General features: G+C 41.1%; 1 protein-coding gene and 1 long non-coding RNA gene across 4 annotated transcripts; both read right to left on the bottom strand.

Annotated features, from left to right (window-relative positions):
* LOC112664546 (uncharacterized) lies at positions 1-23,791 on the bottom strand. 3 transcript variants are annotated; one of them, XR_007403248.1, is made up of 4 exons: positions 23,516-23,791; positions 22,209-22,296; positions 5,142-5,654; positions 1-165 (listed from the first exon to the last, which is right to left on the bottom strand). It is a non-coding gene; the product is annotated as an uncharacterized LOC112664546 (long non-coding RNA). The 3 variants fall into 3 exon arrangements; XR_007403247.1 differs by lacking the exon at positions 1-165 and having other exon boundaries at positions 3,647-5,337; positions 5,462-5,654; XR_003139813.3 differs by lacking the exon at positions 1-165 and having other exon boundaries at positions 3,647-5,654.
* On the bottom strand, positions 10,793-12,120 carry LOC125752830 (DNA-(apurinic or apyrimidinic site) endonuclease-like). The gene has a single exon (XM_049095998.1). The coding sequence runs from the start codon at positions 12,022-12,024 to the stop codon at positions 11,455-11,457; it is 570 nt and encodes a 189-aa protein (XP_048951955.1). The 5' UTR covers positions 12,025-12,120; the 3' UTR covers positions 10,793-11,454.
* Positions 23,792-23,979: the final 188 nt, after the last annotated feature.

The raw sequence follows: 23,979 nt of genomic DNA, 5'->3' as shown, positions 1-23,979 counted from the left end.
GAATTCACATTCTGCGGAGGCGTATCTTCCCAAAATCATCACCATAGCCAAGAAAAAAAGTATTCTTGTCCAGGCCAATTCAAAAATAAATTGCCATCTGCCATCAGTAGGAAACCTTCATTGGCCACAGAACAAAGAGACTATTCCAAAGCCATTGTTGAGTACCTGTTGTAGCAAAGAATAAAAACCAAGGGTTCTCACAGGCTCTAGGGCTCACAGTTACTGAAACAAAATACAAATATATTTCCCACTTCATTAGGGTCTAGTCAACTTATCTTTAGTCTTTTTCAGGTCCACAGGCATACAATTAACTTGAAACTACTTCCTCTATATTATCTTTCAGGTAAAAAGATATATATTGTACATCCAGCCTCGGTAGAGACTAAATCAATCTGGTAAGCCATTAAGTAGATAAAAAGTTGTCAAGCAGGAAAGAATGTTGGTAGATGTTAGTGACTACCCACTAAACATCAAAAAGTAAAAAGAAATAAAAGAAAGCAAGATTTTATTGTGCATATTGATTGCACTCTCATTCCCTATACCAATGTGCCATGTGAGCCACCAGCACCCTCTCCTTTCCTATGCCATGAGGCAGCATGGAATTGACCAATAGAGACACCAGTCAAGGTCCACTAACAAGAATTTATTCCTGTGACAAGCTGAGGTTTCACAGTAAAGGGAATTCCAAGATCACAAATCTCCTTTTGTGGAGGCCGAGAAAAATTAAGGTCATTCCACCTCAAGTTTAGCTTTAGCACAAGTACAGCCATCTTAGGCCCCTGTGAATCAGAGCTGAACTTTACAGGAAAAACTGCAGAATGTCCTCGGCAGGGAATCCCATATCAGAAAGACAACAGAGCCCAAGCCAGTGGCAGAAAGTCCCATATTAGAATGAGAGCAGAGCTCAATGCTCTTGAAAGCCCCATACCAGAATGTAAACAGAACTTGAGAAATTCCTCCACCCCTTCTGGAGGTCCCCTAGACCAGCCCATAAAACTAAGTTGAAACCCACCTCGGGGCCCAAGTCCCTGCTCCACTGTGTCGGGTATACTTGGACCCAAGCTCAAGCTTGTAAATAAACCCTCGTGCGCTTGCATAGGTGTTGGCTCCTTGGTGGTTTCTCAGACACGTAATCTTGGGCACAACACTTTGTCCAAAAATCCATTAGAATGAACATATATTTGATGTTAAAATTAATTATGGTTGGCTTTCTGGGGAGATTAGAGGATATTTTGGTTCTTTTTTAAATTAAACTTTCTTAAAGTGAATTATAATTTTCTTTAAAAGGAACAGGAAACTATTCTGTTTATTTTTAAAGTTTGTTATTCCTTTTTTTTTAAAAGACTTTATTTATTTATTCGTGAGAGACACAGAGAGAGAGAGAGAGAGGCAGAGACACAGGCAGAGAGAGAAGCAGGCTCCATGCAGGGAGCCCGTTGTAGGACTCGATCCCCGGTCCCCAGGATCACACCCTGCAGGCGGTGCTAAACTGCTGCGCCACCGGAGCTGCCCAAAAGTTTGTTCTTCTTTATAATGCTCAAATGATTTAATTCTTTTGGAAGATCAGGACATGCCATCCCAAAATATGCCACTGTAGCATAAAAATTATTTTGATCTGAAGGCATTTGAGTTCCTGAAATCCCTTATCTTCCTGAAAGCAGTCTCTCAAAAGACTTTAACTGTCAATAATAAATCCCTTCCATGAGGACAACTCTAATCTTGGAGACTAGAACTCAAGAAGTAGGCACGACTTTCCAACAGTCAAGACTCAAGGCTACCCTACCTCCCATCTATTCTCCTAGGAGCCCACTGATCTTTCTAAAAAACCATTTACCTTCCATAGGTGCCCTTTCTCCCACTCCTCCCCCTTCTAAGAAGTCATTTGTTTTCCCCTGCCTTTTTCTCCTCTCCTTCAGCATTTAAGATGGTATATAAGCTCCAAAGTCTAACCACACCCTTTGAGTTACTCCTCACTGGCACCCTCATTCTGCACTCATGAATAAACTCTGCATTTTTCTCCTGCTAATCTGTCTTTTGTCAGTTTAATCTGTAGTCTACCAGACACTAAACATGAGAGGGTACAGAAAAAGTCTTTTCCTCCCCTCCATTTTTCAGACAGAGGTCCAGTTTGTTTTGGAATCCACATGGATTTTTTTTTTTTTTATGATAGTCACAGAGAGAGAGAGAGAGAGGCAGAGACAGAGGCAGAGGGAGAAGCAGGCTCCATGCACTGGGAGCCCGACATGGGATTCGATCCTGGGTATCCAGGATCGCGCCCTGGGCCAATGGCAGGCGCTAAACTGCTGCGCCATCCAGGGATCCCCACATGGATTTTACCTCAACATGAATTCAAAAACTCATATCTCCTTTGGCACACTCTCAAATCCATCCTTTGTTGTTCTTTTTTTTTTTTTTTTTTTAATTTTTTATTTATTTATTTATTTATGATAGTCACAGAGAGAGAGAGAGAGAGAGAGGCAGAGACACAGGCAGAGGGAGAAGCAGGCTCCATGCACCGGGAGCCCGACGTGGGATTCGATCCCGGGTCTCCAGGATCGCGCCCTGGGCCAAAGGCAGGCGCCAAACCGCTGCGCCACCCAGGGATCCCCCATCCTTTGTTGTTCTATTATTGGCAGCAGTGGGCCTTATATAGGTGTTTGAAGCCTCAGATGAGAAAAAAATTAAAATTATGGAGATGCTTCTGAGTCCAAAATTGAGGCACAATTTATCTAGAGGCAGACTGTCTTGTTAAATGAGCTATCACTAGAATGGTAACTGTTCTAGTGATGCAAATAAAGGAAGGCTTGGAGCCATGTCCTGGGGCAAAATGTAACAGAATCCTGGGAGTATAGTTCCCCTACCTAAGCTCCTTTGTATGCAGCACTCAGGAAGAGTGGATGACTACTTTGCTAAGGATCCCAAGAACCCTGGGAGAGAAGATACTTGAAGCCCCACAGGACCTGGCTAGATCACGATATCTAAGACAATAGTCCACTGGCAGGAAAATTTTTCAGAAATCCCATAGTGGAATCATGGGGGAATGGGGTTCTAGGCAACTAGTCCAGGCTCCTCCAAAAGGTAAAATATGGGAACTGACCTGGTATAGACTGGGCTTGAGTGTGGATCCACTATGACAGTGTCAGAAAAAAACGGCTGTGGCTCAACATGTCAATATAACCTCGAAGTGGGACATCAGCCTTTGCAAGAATGCCAAGAAGGGCATCACTAAAGAAATGGACATGAGGCCATCAGGCGTGCATTGAAGCCAGCAGCAGAACTCTGCAGTACTATCTGAAGCCACAGACAACTAATAGGCTGATTGGATGCCCCACCTCATTCTCTGCCTGGTGTGTGGAAGGAAGATTTGGTCCACTGAAGCTTTGGTTCAAATGTTCTTGCACAGTTGGAAGGGCAGAAAAAAATCACAGTGGGATTATATTTGACTTCTTTTCAAACAAAGCATGTGAGAACAAAGAGTATGAATTGATGTTTTTCCTCAAACTAATGAAACAAGTCACATCAATTGCAGAAAGGTCATTTGAGTTATTTTAGTTAATAAGCATATATCTAACAACTGCTGATTTAAATAAAAGTATTAATCATTTTTAAGTGATGGAAACTAGCAGTCATTCATACTCCCCGATCCACAGAGGAAGAAAGAGCCACTCATTTGAGAAAAGCATCTTACAAATATTTTTTTCTTTTTAGGACTATAGAGATACCAATTTCAACATTATTAGCAGGGCAAATAAATAACAAGTAATAAATACAACCTGAATTACATGTTTCTTTTTGAAGGTTCAAGACATGCACTATTTATAAAGACCTTGGAATCTTACAAGTCCCTTTGTTTCAATTTTGCTTCCAAGGGCAGATTTATATTAGCAGGAAACAAGTTAGCAACTACTACGAATATTCACAGAAATCTCTTTACTGCACAGAAAGGCAAGATTCAGAGTCTCATGAATGTTTCCAATGCTTTATCAAATGAGATTATTTGCTTTCTATGGCACAGAAAGCTTCTCTCCCCCAGAAGCTGCAGGGGAAAGAGGACCTCTTTCTGTGCTTTCTGCATTAAACAGAAAGATTTGCACTCACTAGAGAATTATAAGCAAACAGTAGCCTATAGAGATCAATTTTACTGGTAAAAATGGGGTGAGATGGGGTTCCTGGGTAGCTCAGTCGGCTAAGCTTCTGCCTTCAGCTCAGGAAATTACCCCAGGGTTCTGGGATCGGGACCCACATCAGGCTCCTTACTCAGCAGGGACTCTGCTTCTCCCTCTGTCTCTCCCTGTGTGTGTGTGTGTGTGTGTGTGTGTGTGTGTGTGTGTATGGTGCACACATGCTCACATACATGTGCATGCACTCTCTCTCCTTCTCAAATAAATAAATAAAATCTTTTAAAAAATGGAGTGAGAAACGGATGGAGTCTCACTAATAGTGAAATTAAGAAAACATAGCATTAATCTTTCATTTTACTAAGCTGGTATTTTAAAATTACTATTTGTAAAAACCACAAATCAGATAATCCATAAAAATATGTGTATATGGCCTCTAAGTATTTTGAGAGAAAGAGAAATCATAGGTCATGAGAAATGGAAACTGTTAAGAATTTTTTTCCTTTTTTCCTTTTTTATTTTTATTTTTTTTTTTTGAGGTGAAAGTATAGTTTATTGAAGATACAGAGACAGGAGATACAGATGAAATGTCTGGGAAACTCAGTAAGGAAAAAAGGAGCATTAGTCTCTTCTAGAATTTTATTTCATTGGTGCTGCCCAAGCTGGTTTTCTGGGGTATGTTTGTTTTAATTTTGTGTGTGTGTGTGTGTGTGTGTGTGTGTGTGTGTGTATGTTTTAACTTTTATATGGAGAGAAAGAGTATGAGAAAGCTGTGAGTACAGTATACCTTTATTAGCTCTTCATGTTTGGTAACTTCACTCAAGCTTTCTGAGCTACAATGTTATCTATAAAGGTGAGAAAACACCTCCAAGTCCTCTGGATTGTTGCCTTGTCTGTCCCTCCTAACTTCAGGCCCCTGGCCATGCTATATCCCAGCAGCCCCTCCCCCACGGCCTGTTCACTGCTACCCCTATGGTCACATGGCTCAGTCTCAGTAGCCCAGTTCTCCAATTCCAGACTCACCACAGAGAAAAATATTTGGGCAAGCTCATCTTTTCACGTGAAGCTATAGAGCTCAGGGAACAGTATTCTTGGGTCACATCTTCTCCTCTCACAAAGCCAACAACTGAGGTGTGAGGACGCAAGGTCATTCTGTTGTTGGTTTAGCAATAGCAGAGAAAATTTCAGTAGAAGAGAAGCCAGGCAATGATCCACAGCTCTGGGATAACAATAAAATATTTTAAAACTTCTATTAAAATATCTCTCCACAATGCATTTAGAATAAACATTTCTAAGGGTTCTTTATCAGTTTTTGACACTCAAAATTTTGTAAGGTGGGGCACCTGGGTGGCACAGTCAGTTGAGTGGTTGAGTGTCTGACTCCTGCTTTCAGTTCAGGCCATAAATCCCAGGGTCATGGGATAGAGCCCCGTGTTGCTTGCACTCAACATGAAGTCTGCTTAAGTCTCTCCTTCTCCTTCTGTTTCTCCCGATTGCAGGCACATGCTTGTGCTCTCTCTCTCTCTCTCTCTCTCTCTAACAAATAAATAAACAATTTTTTGAAAATCTGTAAGTTATCTTTTTTTGTAAGTGACAAAAAAAATGAAGTTTTGTAAAACTGAAACAGAAGTAAACTCAAGGCAACTCTAAATTTGAGAATTTTAGTCACTTCAGAATACTATAGTTTGAGATCAAATAGATATGATCATGGGATAAATAAATCACCAAGATATTTATTGGGATATATTTTTTTTTTCATTCTCAACCACCAAGTGATACCCAGCAGTTCTGTAAATAATATTTGGTCTCCTCTAGTAGACAGCTAGGGAGGGGAGCATGAGAGTAGCTCAGGCTCTGGATTAAAATTATACCACATAGTGGTACTCGGTAAATGTAAATGCACTAATGAATCAATGCTTTGGTTCTCTATTGCTTTGGCAAAGTGAAGCAATTAGGTATTTTCAACTAAGATGGACTCTAACACAAAGTATTTTTTAAAGATAGGTTATAATGCAAACCACAGAAGAGGTGACGTTAACCAGGCAAATTCTGGCCAAGGTGAGGAGAGGCATATGGCAAGCAAAGATGGGGGTGTGTGGTCTTGCTTGGGTTTTTTTTTTTTTTTTTAACATTTTAATTTATTTATGACAGTCACAGAGAGAGAGAGAGGCAGGGACATAGGCAGAGGGAGAAGCAGGCTCCATGCACCGAGAGCCCGACATGGGATTCGATCCCGGGTCTCCAGGATCGCGCCCTGGGCCAAAGGCAGGCGCCAAACCGCTGCGCCACCCAGGGATCACTTGGGGTTTTTTTAGTGTGAATGAATTTACCAAGGAATGATATTTCAAGGAGAAAGCATATACCTCAGTTGCTTAGTAATGTGGTTTCTAGGAACCTGGAGCCCAGTCTCAGGGCACCTCTGCATAACCAGCAGAGACAACTAGGGCTTCCAGGGAACTGTCTGCTCTCAATAACAGGAGCTGGGGGGGTCTAAGCAGATGCTGCATCTTAACACTCCCATATTTTTCTGTTCCTTTCACAATTACCCACTCCTCCCTTCCTCTTTCTCCAAGCTTTCTTCCCTAGGACCATTCTGCCAATGGAAAGCAAAGCAGTGGTGTGCTTCTGGAGTCATTTGGCCATGGTTCTTACCATTGCACTCTCATTTACTAGTTCAGTGAGAAGTTACTCCCCTATGTCTTCAATGTTCCTATGTCTCAATATTCTCATTAGTAAAATGTGATAATAATTGTATAAATCTCTTATAGTTGTTGCAGGCATGAATGAGATAATATTTGTGAAGCTCTAAGAATAGTATCTGGAACACTAAGTGTTCAATATGTTAGTTATTTTTATTCTGACATTTGGAACACAGGCTAGCATTGGTTGCAGAGAATGGAAAAGGTATTTGAGCACTAAGTGTACATCTTTCTCTTGGCCTTTCAAATAAGGAGCCTCATAGCTCAAAAGTCCAAATTTAATGTATCAGCAGTTTTACCATCTCAGACAGTTCACTCTGTGGATACTGAAAGACTGAAAGGCAAGTTTGAACTTAATGCCTGTAAGAATAGAAGGCTGCACTTCCATCCATAAAATAAGATGCCATCTTGAAAGCCAAACATGAATAGTCAACCCCCTTCCTCTTTACTGCTATGATTTTTTTTCTGGCTTCTCTTCCTATAGCATTTGTACAGATAAAATGTAATCCAATGAGATACCCTGTCAACAAACTCTTTTATTGGCAAATTTCTGTAACAAGAAAGTTGGCCAGATGAATTCTCCATGCTATTTAAGAGAAATAACCCTTACTATAAATTTCTATTTTAGGAAGGCTTACTGATACACCCTGTTTAAATTTAAAGCCATATCTCTTTGAGTTTCAGTTTCTTATCTGTGAAAACAAATATGGCTTTTTCCCCCTTATTCAAATACACTGTTCCACAGTTTATTGAAAAAGAGCTTCAAGCTTTGTTTTGCATTTCTGCAAAATAACAATAAAAACGTTTTCTGATAGCTTTTGTATGCCAGACACTGTTCTAAACACACTGCACAGATTATGTCATTAAGCCTCAAAACAGCACCCAGAGGTAGTTTCTAACACCTATTATACAGAATGAGAAGGCTGAGGCTTTATGGTTTCCTAAAATCATACAAGTAATAAGTGATAGAGTCAGGGAGTCTGTTACTAGAACCTAGTATACCCTATCATATACAGAAAGAGGACAGTTAAGACTGCTTTTAGGAACTTTACATAAGAAACAAGAAAAGCCGGGGTGCCTGGGGAGGCTCAGTCAGTTAAGAGTACTCTTTCTCGGGGCAGCCCAGGTGGCTCAGCAGTTTAGTGCCGCCTTCAGACCAGGGCCTGATCCTGGAGACCTGGGATTGAGTCTCACCTTGGGCTCCCTGCATGGAGCCTGCTTCTCCCTCTGCCTATGTCTCTGCCTCTGTGTGTGTGTGTGTGTGTGTCTCATGAATAAATAAATAAAAATCTTTTAAAAAAGAATGAAGAAAAGCCATATGTTGCATAGTGCCTCAAGAGAGAAATATATTTAATAAAAGATATAATGTTGAACCTTCTGATATCTAATTCCTTCATTTTTTTTAAGATTTTAAAGATACAAAGATAAGAAACAGACATCTTGCTTTTGTTATTCAATTTTGTTGACTCACTGATACAGTTTTGTGTAATTATGGTTTGTATAACATCATTTCTGTATAGTATTCCAGTGTATAGGTACACATTTGGCCATTTTCCAGAGTAACTATACATAGAATAAACCCAGATCTGCTAGATACAAAGTCTGAGCTGGCACCATATGAAGGGAACAGAACTGCTCTCATGCTCACTGCCCTTCAGAATGAGAGCAATAGAGTCATAGTTCAAATCCATTCCCCAGGTAGTCAAACAGGTCCACCTTCCAGTCATTTCCCAGCTTATTATAGACAATACACTCAGCAGCTGAAAGAATCCTCACACCAGCTGCCTGAACTGTGGATTAAGAACCACGTGGTGGGCAAGGTCCAGAAGAAGCCTCTGAAACTACCTCTGTGACCCCTGGTTTCACCCTCTGGAAGGTTCTTCCTATTCATCATCCTCCTTAGCCACACCTAAAGTAAGATGGGTAAAAGCTGCCGCCTTCATTCTGAGCAGCTTTTTCAGGCTACTTCCTGCCCACAGAAAATTCAGGACCCAAGATTGTTAAGTATGAGTCAGTCACGGCCTTCTTTAAGCAGACTCTTTTGTCAGATTAACTTTCCTACACAAATCTTTCACATTCTGATTCTTCTAAAGTCTATGTCCTTAATTTTATTTTTCATTCTTTTTTTTTTTTTTTTGGCAGAGTTCTCAGAATCACTACATTCCTTTGCTTTTTTGACCTCAAGACTCTCTCACATAAATTAATTGTATGTACCTTGCTTATAAGGTTTCTGTGGGAGTGCCTCACAATTAATCTCTTTTCCTTGAGGTGCCGAAGGGATGTACTGGGTAAAACACATTTAGGTGGATACTAAATACACCTACTTTGAAACTTCTTACCTCCTTCCATTGTTTTAACATCTGAAGAGTTCAACCCTTGACACAAAATTGATTTTTAATTGACTTTTATTCCCCAGACAGCCTTCTTAGTATTGGCTTTTTCTAGATGAAGTTGAAAGCAATGGTATCTTCCAAGAGTAAATCCCTGAATTTGAAGACTTTCTCTACCCTTTTTTATTTATTTATTTTATTTTTTTTTTATTTTTATTTTTTTAAAATTTATTTATGATAGTCACAGAGAGAGAGAGAGAGAGGCAGAGACACAGGCAGAGGGAGAAGCAGGCTCCATGCACCGGGAGCCCGATGTGGGATTCGATCCCGGGTCTCCAGGATCGCGCCCTGGGCCAAAGGCAGGCGCCAAACCGCTGCGCCACCCAGGGATCCCTCTACCCTTTTTTATTCCTGACAGCAAACATAGCAATTCTTTTCTGAATTCATCTCTTCTGAATAATATCTTGCAAATTCAGCCATTAGAAATCCACATAAGCTTCTAATATTGTTTTCCCGTGTCATTCTCTAGAGCTTAGCCTTATTAGCTATGTGCCTCCCAAGTTATTGTGAGGAATAGTTTAATCAACTCTGTCACCATTGCATAATGTGGATTACCAGTTCTTCCAGCTCCAGGCATTTTCATACCCTAGTAATGCTAAAGAAAAAATTATTCATGATACTTTAGACTTTATTCAAGGGAACTGCTACAATGGGGTCTTTGCAAGAAGGGAGAAAGATTGAGCTTAACTCCAAGTACATTAAGGACAGGTGGAGGTATGTAGTCTAGGAGCAGGATGGAGGTCAGTATATGGAAAATTACTAAGAGGGAACATCAGGGTGGGGGATACTGGGTAAACTGAAAGGATGTCTGCTGAAGGCAGGCCAGGGTGATAAGACATCAAGGGTGGGAAAGAGTTGAACAGATATAAAGGGTAGGGATATGTGCTAAACTGACTCAGCAAGATTCTTGAAAAAATTGGACTAAATGGGTAGGGCCTCTAGACATGGATGGAGTTCAAGGTCAGGGCCTAGTCAGAAAGAGGATTCAGAGGAGGCTGACTCAAGTTTGGTCAAAGGAAAGAGTCTTTGTCAATATTTTGGATCCTCTCCCCTCTCAAACTTTGAAAAATATTACCAATTTGGTCTTCTTTTGCTTGTATAAAATCGCTCACTTTCTGTTAGATCCTCTTCATTAGCTTTCAAACTTGCTCAGTGTAGGGTTGCCTTGGTGACTCAGTTAAGCATCTGCTTCTGCTCAGGTCATGATCCCAGGGTCCTGGGATGGAGCCCAGGAGCTAAGGCATCTGTCTCTCTGCTGACTGCTTTTCCCTCTGTTCTTCCCCCCCTCTGCTCCGCCCCTGCTACTGCTCACCTGCCCTCCCTCAGGCTCTCAAATAAATAAAATCTTAAAAAAAAAAAAAAGTTCCCAATGTAAATGTAAACAACAACAACAAAACTTTCTTGAGTCTGCATATCTTTCTAGTAACATCTCTGCTGCTCTCAGCTTTACATCTTCAAAATCAAACTTCTCAAAGTTTTTTCTCCATGCTCACCATCCTTACTTCTTCAGCTCTCATTCACTCCATAACATATTTCAATTTACTTTAGCCTCCATTATTACACTGCAACAGCTCTTCCTGCATCATTGACTCTATGGCTCTTTATTTTCATGTGGACAGTTCAAAAGAAGTCATCAGTAGTAGCTTTTGCTTAACATAAAAAAAAGGCAAAAAATTGGGGGAGGGGGTTAAAAGAAAGCATCACTAGGAGCCTGGTTGAAGGATTTGTGTTTTTAGAAGGGAAATACAGTGCAGATATGTCTAGAGAGCAGTTTTTAAAGAAGTTTGTGGAGGTTAAGTTTTAAAGCTAGCTTGGGGAGGGGGGACTTATTTCCCAGGTTTCCAGTCATTTGGGAGCATGTCACAGCGCTAGGTATAAGGTGATAGGACAGTGGTCACTGCCCAGGGCCTTGGAACGGATCTTGCTGTCACACAATGCAGGTAAGAGAGAGTGAGACAACAAGAAGTAGTCAAGGCGCCAACCAACATTTTTGGATCGCGCATTCATCATGTAGGTCCAAAAGGTATATGCGTAGGCCGTGTTGGGGTAGAGGTGCCGGAAACTGTCAGCCAGCGGCACAGCCTGCAGCAATTCCCCAAAGCCTTGGCGTTCTTGGGGAGTGAAGCCGGCATTCTTCTTGTTTCCCTTGGGGTTACGCAGGTCGATTTCTTCGTGAGCCACGTTGAGGTCCCCACATAGCACGAGGGGCTTGCGGGAAGCCAAGCCCTTCAGAAACTTGCGGAAGGCTTAGTCCCAGCGCTGCCGGTACTCCAAGCGCACCAGACCTCGGCCTGCGTTAGGCACATAGGCGGTCACCAGCACGAACGTGTCGAACTCAGCCACAATCACTCGGCCTTCCTGATCGTGCTCCTCCTCACCGATGCCATAGGAGACTTTGAGCGGGCACTGGCGGGACAGCAGGCCCACACCGCTGTACCCCTCCTTGTCTGACGGAGCCGACCAGTACTGGTGGGGCAGTCCAGGTAGCTCCTGAAGTTCAGCGGGTAGTTTGTTCTCTGAACATTTGGTCTCCTGGAGGCAGAGGATATCTGGCGCCTCTTCCTTTACCCAGTCGAGACCCTTCTTCTTGATCCAGGCTCGAAGCCCGTCCACGTTCCAAGAGCAGATCTTGAGGGTGGCCGACTTGCCGCTGGGCGCCGTCTTCTGATCCGGGGGGTCCTCGTACAGGGCCGGCCCCTCCCCGGCTGCCTCTTTTTCGCTTTTCTTGGCTGCAGTCTTGCTCTTCTTGGCTTCCGGCTCCGGCCCGGGCTGCTCGCCGTCCTCCGCCGCGGCTGCCTTCTTCCCCCGCTTCGGCATCACTGAGCCCCACGGCCTCCTGAGCGCGTCCCGCGCCGCCCACCGGAGCAGGGTCTGCACCGCGTGACCTGCTCGGGCCGCGGCCCGGTGCTCCTCTCCATCATTGACTCTATGTAACTAAATTCATAGGTCTGTCTGCAACATTTAACACAGCTGTCCCCACCCCCTATCCTGAATCTATTCCTAACATCCATTTTACAACATTCCTCTGATTTTTGTCCTTTCTGCCCTTCTCATTTGTAGCTTCATCTCTTTTTCTCTGCCATGAAATACTAGCATTTCTCTAGGTCTCCCTTTCCTCTCCCACTCTACTCCCTTTAGGTAATTAATTGCATGCACACTTTACCTTCGAGTCCCATTCTTTTCAGAAGTAACTCACAGATCTAAATCTCCAGCCCAGACTCTCCATTTAACTCCAGACTCTTATCCAATTGCTTATGCAACAGCTCCAATTGAAAAATCTCAAAGGAATGTCTCCACATGTCCAAAATTCATCTCATGTTCTTGTTCCACAAATCTGGTCTTTTTTTCACGGGTCCCTGTAGCAGGTGAAGGCATCCTGCTCCATTCAGTCACACAACAGTCATCTGAGGGGGTCATTCTTCATCCCTCAATATTGCTCAAACATCCTATCCAATTGGTCTCAATATATCATATCACGATGCTGTGCAAGTTTGTCAATGGCAAAAAAGTAACCCAGAAAAATCTTTAGATTGTCAATATATAAAAGGATTAAACTCAAACTTTGACTGTGATCCTATAGTTTTTTTAAAGTGAAGAAATGTCATGTGTTTTGCTTTGCCAAAAATCTATTTTTTTTCAAAAATCTATTTTTTTAATCAAAGATTTTTATTTTTAAGTAATCTCTACATCTAACATGGGCTTGAACTCACAACTCTAATAATGAAGGATAATTGGAAGAAAGGTAGGCAGGGAAAGGGGCCCCCACCTGAAAAGGAAACCACCCTTGAAAGGATTTTATACCACCCTGGAGGGAGCACTCCACCCTTTTCTACACGAACAGCTCCATGATAAGTAGATGAGCCCGTGGACAAAATCCTGACTGGGTGACAGGCACTTGGAGATTAATCAGATTAAAACAGCCTGCCAACAAGCCATAAATACCCCTAGATTTAATGCCAAACTGGCAACCCTCTCAGGTCCCTTCCCTTTTTAGGAGCTTTTTCTTATCGCTGGATAAACTCTGCTTTCCTGCCCGCCACTCTCCCTCTGGTCCACCTCTTCATTCTTTCAAGCTGCCTGACCAAGAACCACAGGCACTAACTAAAGGAAAAGAAATCCTGAAACACTCTGGTCAGGAGTTGCATGCTCTACATCTTGAGCCAGCGAGGAGCCCCCCAAAAATCTATCATATTGATAAACTATCTGACAATAAATTGTACTTCTCAAAGAAGTATTTTTACACAAGGAAAATATCCCGGATTAAAAACAAGGGTTGCTAGACAGGCCCCTATGCCATTAGAACAGCAAGGTCATATGGGGCCTGATGGTGACCATGATTCAAACCTTCTCATCCAAGGTGTAGTGAGGGGCACCATAGCCCTAGGAGGATGCCCTGGAGGGACAGGACAGACCCTGTTCAGTAGGCCTGGAAGGCCTGGTGCCTGAGGGCAAGTATGTGGAGCAAACTGCATTTTGCAGGCCAACATGAGCACCCAGGTAACCCTGGCATCATCTGGTATCTGGGACACGTAGAGATAGATCAGGTGACCAGCGAAAACGTCTGGAGGACACACCTCCACACCAAGGTCCACCTCCCTCTTTTGCCAAAGAGGGATCCCACCAGAACTTGGGCTGGCCATCTACGTGAAGTCTGCTGAAGGGAGACACCTGGGAGACCTGACGTCCACTGTATCTTCCTTGCCTGTGGCCAGGCTCCTGACACAAACCATCTTCCCCACTTCAGCTCCACATGCGGAGTGCAGCTCTGAGAACCCGTAGCTCCAAGAAGTTGGGCTGCAGTGCTGGGATGCCCACACTCACACAAGCCTAGGAGCTGTGGGGCAGGTGCGTGCACAGTGAACTGCCGAGTTGGCGCCCATGCTCCCAACAATCTGTCTGCTCCTGGCAGTGGTGGAGGGAAAGTCACAGTCACAGGCATGGGGGACACACTGGGCTGCCAGAGTCCGTATGCACAAAGTTGAGAATCAGAGAATATGAGTTAAGGTGTCAGTTCGTTACACATGGCCTGGGACTGGTCAGTTCACACAAACCGGGAACTCTCTTTCCTAGGTAAATATATTGCACTGGATACATCGGCCTGGTGAACAATCATAGATTGTGAATCACCCTAAAAAATCCTCAGTCTTCAGACACTCCTCAGTAAAATCCAGGTAGCAATCCATTCCGATTTCTTAGCATAGTTCTAGTTCCTGACATCACTTCTGGTATAGATGATGTTCCCATACTACTAACATTGTCACCCATAGTTTTCCCATTTCCAAGGTCACAATAATAAAATGGGCAATGAATACTTTTCTTCTCTCCTGCCCCTCCTCTTGTCTTTAAGCCATTCAACAAGGCTTCCTTATAATCTAAATGTCTGTGATACTCCTATAATGTTTTGTTGTTTTTTAAAGATTACTTATAGTTCTTCTGTATCTCTCTTTTCCTACATTTGGAATTAGACATGATTTTCCTTTGAGCCAAGTCAGAAGTCTATTTAAGTGTCATTGCCCTATAATGTGCTCAGAACCATTTCTCCTGGACAAGCTCTAGTCTGTCTCTGATTAAGTTTGTACGGTCATGCTCTCTATTAGTGTAAGTTCTTTACCTAATCTAATTGAGCACCTGAATGTTGATTTTTCACTGCTAAGGATGCTGAAGGCAAGCTTTCTGTCTCAGGTGTTTGCTCATTGGGTCCCCAATATGTTCCCGTTGGCCTCCCCGAATGTGTCTGAATCCTTAGTTGATGGCTATCTTCTAGGCTCCTGTACTTGGAGCCTCTTGTACTTATCTGTAAAATGAGGGCAGTTAAGCCAATGAGTGAAAATTACTTAAGCTAAAAGAAACTGAGACATCCTCATCTACTGTTTTTTAGACTGCTGTTCACAACTTGTTAGTGAGCTGGAAGATCTATTTAGTGGCTTCCAATCAGCATTTTTAAAAAAATAAATAGAATAGTTTTAAAAACAAACAAACCAGGGCAGCCCAGGTGGCTCAGCAGTTTAGTGCTGCCTTCAGCCCAGGGCATGATCCTGGAGACGCAGGATCGGGCTCCCTGCATGGAGCCTGCTTCTCCCTCTGCCTGTGTCTCTGCCTCTCTCTGTGTGTCTCTCATGAATAAATAAATAAAAATAAAATAAAAAATAAAAATAAAAACAAACGAGTGTACAGCACCTAGCAAGGAATGTGTCTTTATCACAAAACTGTTTCAGCTGTGTGTGTGTGTGTGTGTGTGTGTGTGTGTGTGTGCGCGCGCACACCTGTGTGTACTGGGTCATGATATACATTTATTTTCTTACTGATTGACATGAGTCTTTTTAAATAAGGTAAGAGTTGGTCTAGATCAGTGGTTCTCAAGTTATGGTCTCTACACCGGCAATGTCAGCTATTAACCAGGAACTCATTAGAAATATAAATTTTGGAGGATGCCTGGGTGGCTCAGTGGTTGAGCACCTGCTGGAGTGTGATCCTGGGGTCCCAGGATCGAGTCCCACATTGGGCTCCCTGCATGGAGCCTACTTCTCTCTCTGCCTTTGTCTCTGTCTCTCTCTCTGTGTATCTCATGAATAAATAAATAAAATCTTTAAAAAAAATTAAATATAAATTTTGGGGCCTCATCCCAGACCCACTGAGTGAGAACCTCTAGGAATGTGGACTGGCAATTTATGTTTTAAAAATCTTCCAGGTAACTCTCATATACACAAAAGTTTGAAAACCGCTGGGCTCTAGATAATTTAGCCTTTCTCAATCACAGAAGCGATTTGAGCCCTAGAGAAAATTATGTCAGTGACTCTTTTCTCATTTCTCCCAAGTATTACATAGACAGAAGGTATTCTTGATGTAAAGGAGAAAAGCTAATTATTACATATGTTGGATACCTTAGAGTATTAGGGCTTAATTCTCTCTTGGAAATGGTTGAAAAGGACTGGTCTAGAATGATGCCCCAAGATTTCCTACAGTGTCAAATTTATGTGACTTTACCCAAATTTTCCAAAACAAAGAAATCCAACACAAAAATTTAAATACAATTATTTCTGCTTAAAATATATTTCATTCTTATCTTTATGCTGTTGTAAACAATGATCCCATTCTGATAATAAAGAAATTAACTCTTGGGATGCCTGGGTGGTTCAGCAGTTGAGTGTCTGCCTTTGGCTCAGGGCATGATCAGGCTCCTTGCAGGGAGCCTGCTTCTCCCACTGCCTGTGTCTCTGCCTCTCTCTCTTATAAATCTTCATTTATAAAAAAGAAATTAATTCTTAACTATAGAGAACAAACTGATGGCTACCTAAGAGGAGGTTGATGGGGGATTGAGTAAAATGGGTGACGGGGATTAAGGAGTGCACTTGCTGTGATGAGCACAAGGTGATGTTTAGAAGTGTGGAATCAATAAATTGTACACCTGAAACTAATATTACACAATAGATTAACTAACTGGAATTTAAATAAAAACTTTAAAAAAGAAATTAAGTGAATATTACTAAGAATTGGAAACTAAGATTGCTGAGGATATTCAAAATTAGCCTCATGTTCATTTATCTAATCATAATGGTTGTATTGATAAACTCTCCTTAGGACAGTGATTTACAGCATTTAATCAGCTTTAGCCCTGTTCCTTCACAACACACTCCCAATCAGCATCTCTTATCACAATGCTGTGATTCTCCTGAGGACTGGGGGGTGGGGGGTGGGGGGTAGGAGGAGGCTTGAAAAATCTCTTTAAAGACTCTAATGCCACACACCATAAAGAATCACTACACTAGGATAAGAGACAAAGTTGCTAATAACAATCTAAGTCAGCAGAGAACATATCATCCTACCAGAATAGCCTAGTTTTAAATAGGCATTGACTGAGTTCCAGGATGATACAAGAGCTCAGAGCATAATTTATCGTTGTATACTTATTTATTCCCTGCAAAGAATCATTTTATTCTTTCAGAAGAAGCAAAATCTTGTCAGGAGAAAGGAAAAATTGTCTTGTCAATCAACTAATCAACATTTTTTATGCTTATTTTGTATGCATCAATGTACCAAACGATATGTAGGACATGCATGGTTTTATAGCAACTGGATAGAAAAGATCAGAACATATTAAATAAACAACATAAAAATAGAACATTAATATATGTTAAATTATGAAGGACTAATTATGAAACCATTTGAGGGGGTTTTAAGAAAAATAGATTTCTAAATTAATCCCAGAAATGATGGCATAAGACACATCAGAGGCAAGGCCCAGAACTCAACATTGAAGTACTCCAGATAGTTATGATAGTCAATCAAGTTAGGCACCACCATCTTAGAAATCCAAAGAGGAAAATCAACTTTTAATTGGTGCAGTGAGTGAACACAGTCTTTGTGGGGCAGCGAAGCTGAACTAAACCTTGAGGATCTGGTAGGATGTGAGCAAAGTAGCAGACAGAGAAGAGGGGATCTATGTGCCCCCACCTGGAACAGGAATATTACCTGGGACAAAACACTAAGGAATCTTTGATTGGTAGAGAACGAGTGCCTAAGCAGTCAGAGAAGACTTCCCCAAAACTGAGTCTGGAAGACTCAGCTGCCAGTCAGAGAATGAGGGAAAGGAGACTCCAGGTAGAAGAAACAACTTGTACAAAGTACAGAGGAATGGAAGGGCAAGGCGAGGTGTGTTAAGTGAATAGAAGTTCCATATGACTAGCAAAAAGAATCAAAATATGCCACTTTGGCATTTGGATTATTTTGACCTGAAGGCAACTGAGATTCAGTTATATGCTGAGATTCAGCAGATGCAGAAAGAAGTCTTCTCAGACCTTCCATTAACTCACTACAAACAGAAACTTCTGAGAAACTAGGCCTTCCATAAATCCCACCCCAGAAGAGTTTTATGGCCATGAAAAAAGTTGACCCCAAGATGAGTCTACACAAACAGACCTTTCTAAAATATCCCTATCTTCCATCAGTTTCTCCTATATACTTACCTTCCCACAATTTACCACCCCAGAAGCTCAAATCCCTTCTCTTTGTAGTCACTTCTCCACAATTTATCATTCATTGTTAAAATGATATCTAAACTCTCAAGTATAACTATCTTTTAGAGATTTTTGCTTCTTTCCCGTGAAGCACCATTAATAAAAATGTGTATGTCTTTTCTCCTGTTAATCTCTTTGTCAGTTTAATTTACAGGCCCCATTCATTAACTGAGAGGGTAGAGGAAAAATTTTCTTTCCTAGAATAGGCAGAGGAAAAAGGAGAGGAGTCCTATGAGAGACAGGGTAGGAGAAGTGATCAACAAAATTAAGAAGTAAAGGAATAAAAAGAATTGGAAATCCCAAACTCACATGAAGGCAAGTAAATTGCTGGGTGTACATGTATATTATACATTGTGTTAGTGATAGGATCCAAAAACCATAGAGAACTGGTAGATTCACACCAAATCTATAAGGGGCAGCCTTCTCGATACAAGCCAGTCATTGTCTCAATGGGCAATGGGAGCCCAGTGCTGCCAAGTTATCTGATTTATGTTTTCAAGAAAACACAGCAATCTGGATTTTTAGATATTATCTTCAAACTTCTAAATGACTCAAAATTCTTTAAAATATTAGAACAAACAAAAAGTGACTCTTGGGCTGATTTGGATACTAGCTCATCACCTCTGAGCTAAAGTCTAAAAAACTCTTTACTACATTCAAATTAGACCAGTGTCTGTCTATTCCTGAATATGTCTGCTTAACAGGTTGGCAGGAAATGGCAACTAGGCTGAAGCATCATTGGATAGACAACAGAAATCAGGTTTGGAGCTTTTATTCAGAAAGACCCAGAATAAATAAATAAGTGCCTAGGTGGCTCAATCAATTAAGCATCTGACTCTTGATTTCAGTTCAGGTCCTGATCTTGGGGTTGTGAGATAGAGCCCTGCGCCAGGCTCCATGCTGAGTGTGGAGCCTGCTTAACGTTCTCACTCTCTCTCTGGGTGCCCCTGTGTCTCAATCCATTGGGCACCTGACTTTGGCTCAGTTCGTGATCCAAGAGTCATCTTACCAAGCCCTGTGTCTGGCTCCCTGCTCAGCAGGGAATCTGCTTGTCCCTATCTCTCTATCCACTGCCCCCCAACCCCCAGCTCATACTCTCTCTCTCAAATAAATAAAATCTTTTTTAAAAAAAGAAGAAGAAGATTCTCTCTCTCTCAGGGCACCTGAGTCAGTTAAGTATCTAACTTTGGCTCAGATCATGATCTCAGGGTCCTGGGATGGAAACCAACGTCTGGCTCCATGCTCAACAGGGAGTCTGCTTCTCCCTTTTTTTCTGCCTTTCCCTCCACTCATACTCTGTCTCTCAAATAAATTAAAAAAAAAAATCTATTAAAAAAATTCTCTCTCTCCTTCTCCCTCTGCCCCTCCCACCTGCACTTTCTTTCTCAATAAATAAATAAATAAATAAACAATTATAAAAAATAAAAATTAAAAAAGGAAAGACCTGGTTATATCTCTATCATCAGTATCTATACTTTTTCCTCAATTTAAATACAGACAACATATTGTTCTCAAAGTTTGTAACATTCTCTTAAAATTGCCCAACTATATACTAACATGGTCAGAAATATATACTAACATGTACTATATACTAACTGAAAATATACTAACATAGCCAGAGGCATGATTTGAAAACAGGCATTCTTTATTAAAGTAAAAGTGTTTGAGAGGCACTCAGCTGGCTCAGTTAGTGGAGCATATAACTCTTGGTCTTGGGGTCATTGAATTTGACCCACACATTGGGTGTGGTGCCTACTTAAAAAAAATAAAATATTTAAAAAATAATAAAGTGAGTACTTGAGACACTACAAGATTAATTCTAAATGCTAATATTTAGAGGAGAAAAGTACTGTTAATGTGCAAGCTGAAAAGGACTTTATTTAGTGCACATACAAACTCTCATTTCATGAGCAACACAAATAAATCTATGGCCTTTCTTATTTTCTTTATTTCCTCCTTGTTGGAAGGTTATTCTAAAACAGTTTTATTAAAACTGGAAAATGCTACTATTTTTCAAACTCTCTGAGAAAGAAAAATCATTTAGTTTAGATGCCTGTTTATTTGACTCCTAGAAGACCATTCTTTGACAAATGACAAATCTTATGTTCAAGTTTGTACATACTGCTGTTGCCATTATAAAATTTATCCTTTTAATAGATTTTAGAAATAACTTTAAGAATCTTAGCTGCAGGGATCCCTGGGTGGTGGCGCAGCGGTTTGGCGCCTGCCTTTGGCCCAGGGAGCGATCCTGGAGACCCGGGATCGGATCCCACGTCGGGCTCCCGGTGCATGGAGCCTGCTTCTCCCTCTGCCTATGTCTCTGCCTCTCTCTCTATCTCTATGACTATCATAAATAAATAAAAATTTTTTAAAAAAATTAAAAAAAAAAAAAAAAAAAGAATCTTAGCTGCAGGGGATCCCTGGGTGGCTCAGCAGTTTGGCGCCTGCCTTTGGCCCAGGGTGTGATCCTGGAGTCCCGGGATCAAGTTCTGCGTTGGGCTCCTGGCATGGAGCCTGCTTCTCCCTCCTCTTGTGTCCAGTGTGGTAGGCAGAATAATGGAGCACTACTCCTCTCCCCCAACACACACACACATACACAAAGTTATCTGTGTCCTAATCCTCAGAAATGTTAGTTTACATGGAAAAAGGGACTCTGCAGGTGTGGTTAAATTATGTATCTTGGGGGGAACCCTGGGTGGCTCAGTGGTTTAGCGCCTGCCTTTGGCCCAAGGCATAATCCTGGAGTCCCAGAATGGAGTCATGGGATCGAGTCCTGGGATCGAGTCCCACATCAGGCTTCCTGCATGGAGCCTGCTTCTCCCTCTGCCTGTGTCTCTGCCTCTCTCTCTCTGTGTCCCTCATGAACAAATAAATAAAATCTTTTTAAACATTATGTATCTTGAAATGGGGAGATGATTCTAGATTATCTGGATTGGCCCAATGTAACCACAAGGGTGCTCATAAATTATAAAGAAGGGAAGAAACTGATGTGACATCAAGGAAGCTAAGATTAGAGTGATGTGATTATTGAAGAAGGAGAGGGAGGGTAAGAAGCCAAGGTATGAGGACAGGTTCTAGAGCGAGAAAAGAGAAGAAAATAGATTTTTCCCCTAGAGACTCCAGAAGGAAGGCAGCCTTGCTGATTTTAGGCCTATGAGATCCCTGACATCTGACTTTCAGAACAGAAAGGTAATCAATTTGTCTTGTAAGTCCCTAGATTTGTTGTCACCTGTTACAGCAGCCACAATAAACTAAAATAAACAGCAACCCCAGGGATAGATACTGGGAGGGATTTTAATTGGTATTTTACATTCTTTTTGGGTAAGAGTTTAATCAAAGGTTACCAGGATTAGTAAATAGCCCCATGCCTCCTCACAAGAGCACTCTCAACAAGTCATCATCCAGCCTCTACCTGAACACCTTCTACACAGAAAATTCATCATCTTTCATAGATACCTGATGGACTTCAGATACTTTTAAGTTATTAGAAAATTCATCCTTGTACTTTTCTGAGGCCAAAAGGAGGGTTGCTTAACTCTTAGATCAGTGTTCTTTTCATTCTATCAAATTCAGCTTGAATGAGGTCTCTCTCTCTCTCTATATATATATACGTATATATATACATATGTATGTATATATACGTATATGTATGTATATATATGTATATATATACACATATGTGTATATATGTATATATATACACATATATATGTGTATATACGTATATATGTATATATATACATATATATATATCTCTCCAGTTTACAATATAAGCAATTTCAAAATAAAATCTACAAGAATCCTAGGTGATCCTATAGAAAAGATAATATTTACTTTTTAAAGCATTGTTTTTACTGCAGCAAAATTCATTATAAAATTATTTTTAAAAACTATGTTGGCTAACCTCCATTTAAATTGATGATTTGTATGAGAGAAGAAATTTAGAGCAATATGACTTGTTCATTCACATTATGTGTTACAACTTACATCAAGAAGTGAGTCAAATATGAAAGCCTTCATTCTCCTCAATTGATTTTGCATTAAGGATTACTTTCTGTTAGCATCTTCAACAACCCTAGGGGAACAAATAATTATTCCATTTTCATTATAATTAGGTAATTATGTATAATACATATAGGCTTAAATTCCACTAGCTACATATTCTTATTTTTTCATATCCTACATATAAACCCTTATTTAACTAGTCAAATTAGAAAGAATATGGATTCAGATATGACTCAGTCTCAAAATCCAGTTCCTTTTTGGCCTTCTGATTTTTGACAGATCGGTAAGCTACTGAACCTTAGCGTCATTGTCTGTAAAATGGGAGTTATACTTACAGAGGCTTATGATTGCATAAAATAATATGGATCAAAGGAGTCGAACCCAACACAAGTACATACATAAATATTAATTTCTTTCCCCAGTCCAAATAATGCAAACTAAGAAACTAAAAGAGGATTAACGTTAAGGATAGGTGCATTTAGCCATTAGACACAAAAACGTTTGAGATAATATTCTTTTCCCCACTGCAAATAATGCAAACTAAAGAACTCAAAAAGGATTAATATTAAGGATAGGCGCATTTAGCCATTAGACAATGGCTAAATGCACCTATCTAAATGTCTAATGGCTCTCAAAAATGTTTGAGAACTACAAAATTAAATTTACTGGCTGAGTGTGAAAATTCTTTGAATGCCTACACAATTCAACATTATGCCAGCTCGTGGTGAAATATAATTTCCTAAATGTGCCATCACTCTGAAACAATTTCCCTCCTTTATCAATAATTTCTAAGGACGTACCCAGCCAATCACTGACAAGGAATCCCAAGCCATCATGCATCGAATGTCACAGGGAGCCAAGTGTCACAGACAAGAACATCACAACAGCAAACTTTACTCCCTGTTTAAATTGTGTGGGATTTAAAATATACGCTGTTCAATAAATAAATAAATAAATAAATAAATAAATAAATAAAATAAAAATAAAATAAAATACAATAAAAAATAAAATAAAATAAAAAAATAAAAATAAAAATAAAAAAATAAAATAAAATAAAAATAAAATAATAAAGTAAAATAATAAAATAAAATAAAATGAATAAAATAAAATAAAATAAAATAAAATAAAATAAAATAAAATAAAATAAAATAAACGCTGTTCTATCTGATATAGAATAAACCCCACCCGCCTCTTTAAAATAGGACGCCTGGGAATACAATGCCCGGAGAGGGCTTAAGGAATCGGGGAGAGAAAGCAACAGGGGGAAGGAAGCAACTCTCTGGACACACCTGTGTCAAGGGAAAGTTGCCGCCTCTCTCTAAGCCTGAAATAAAGCTACTGCAGCCACAAGGAAATCACAAGGCATGTTATCTGCCGCTCTCGGCGCTGGTCCGTCTACGCCTGTCCTAAGGCATTACGAGTTTTCCCTTCCTGCACGACCCCACAGTTCAGGTGAGGCCGCGCCAGCACGGGGCCGGGCATCCACTCGGGTGACCCTGCGGGATCCAGAGACCCCGCTTCCCAGCCAACACCCACGGAGCGTCGAGACAACCCCCTCCACCCGCCCCAAGCTCCTCCCGCGCCCGCCCCGCCCCGCCCCGCCCCGCCCCGCGACTCGCACATGCGTACACCCAATTAAGAGAGGTTAGGGTCCCCACGCCCAGCTGCCACGCAGCCGGTCCTCCTGCCCTTCTTCGGGCGGCCGGCTTCACTAGTCACTAGTACGCATGTGTGAGGCCGCGCCGCCCCGCAG

Source organism: Canis lupus, chromosome 17 (genome assembly GCF_003254725.2).
Source record: "Canis lupus dingo isolate Sandy chromosome 17, ASM325472v2, whole genome shotgun sequence".
Taxonomy (NCBI): domain Eukaryota; kingdom Metazoa; phylum Chordata; class Mammalia; order Carnivora; family Canidae; genus Canis; species Canis lupus.
Note: the sequence above shows the minus strand (reverse complement) of the source record. Positions and strands in the feature narration are given on the sequence as shown.

Bases quoted from the DNA above. Each gene is read 5' to 3' on its own strand.
- LOC125752830 (XM_049095998.1), bottom strand. From the start codon at position 12,024: ATGCCGAAGCGGGGGAAGAAGGCAGCCGCGGCGGAGGACGGCGAGCAG.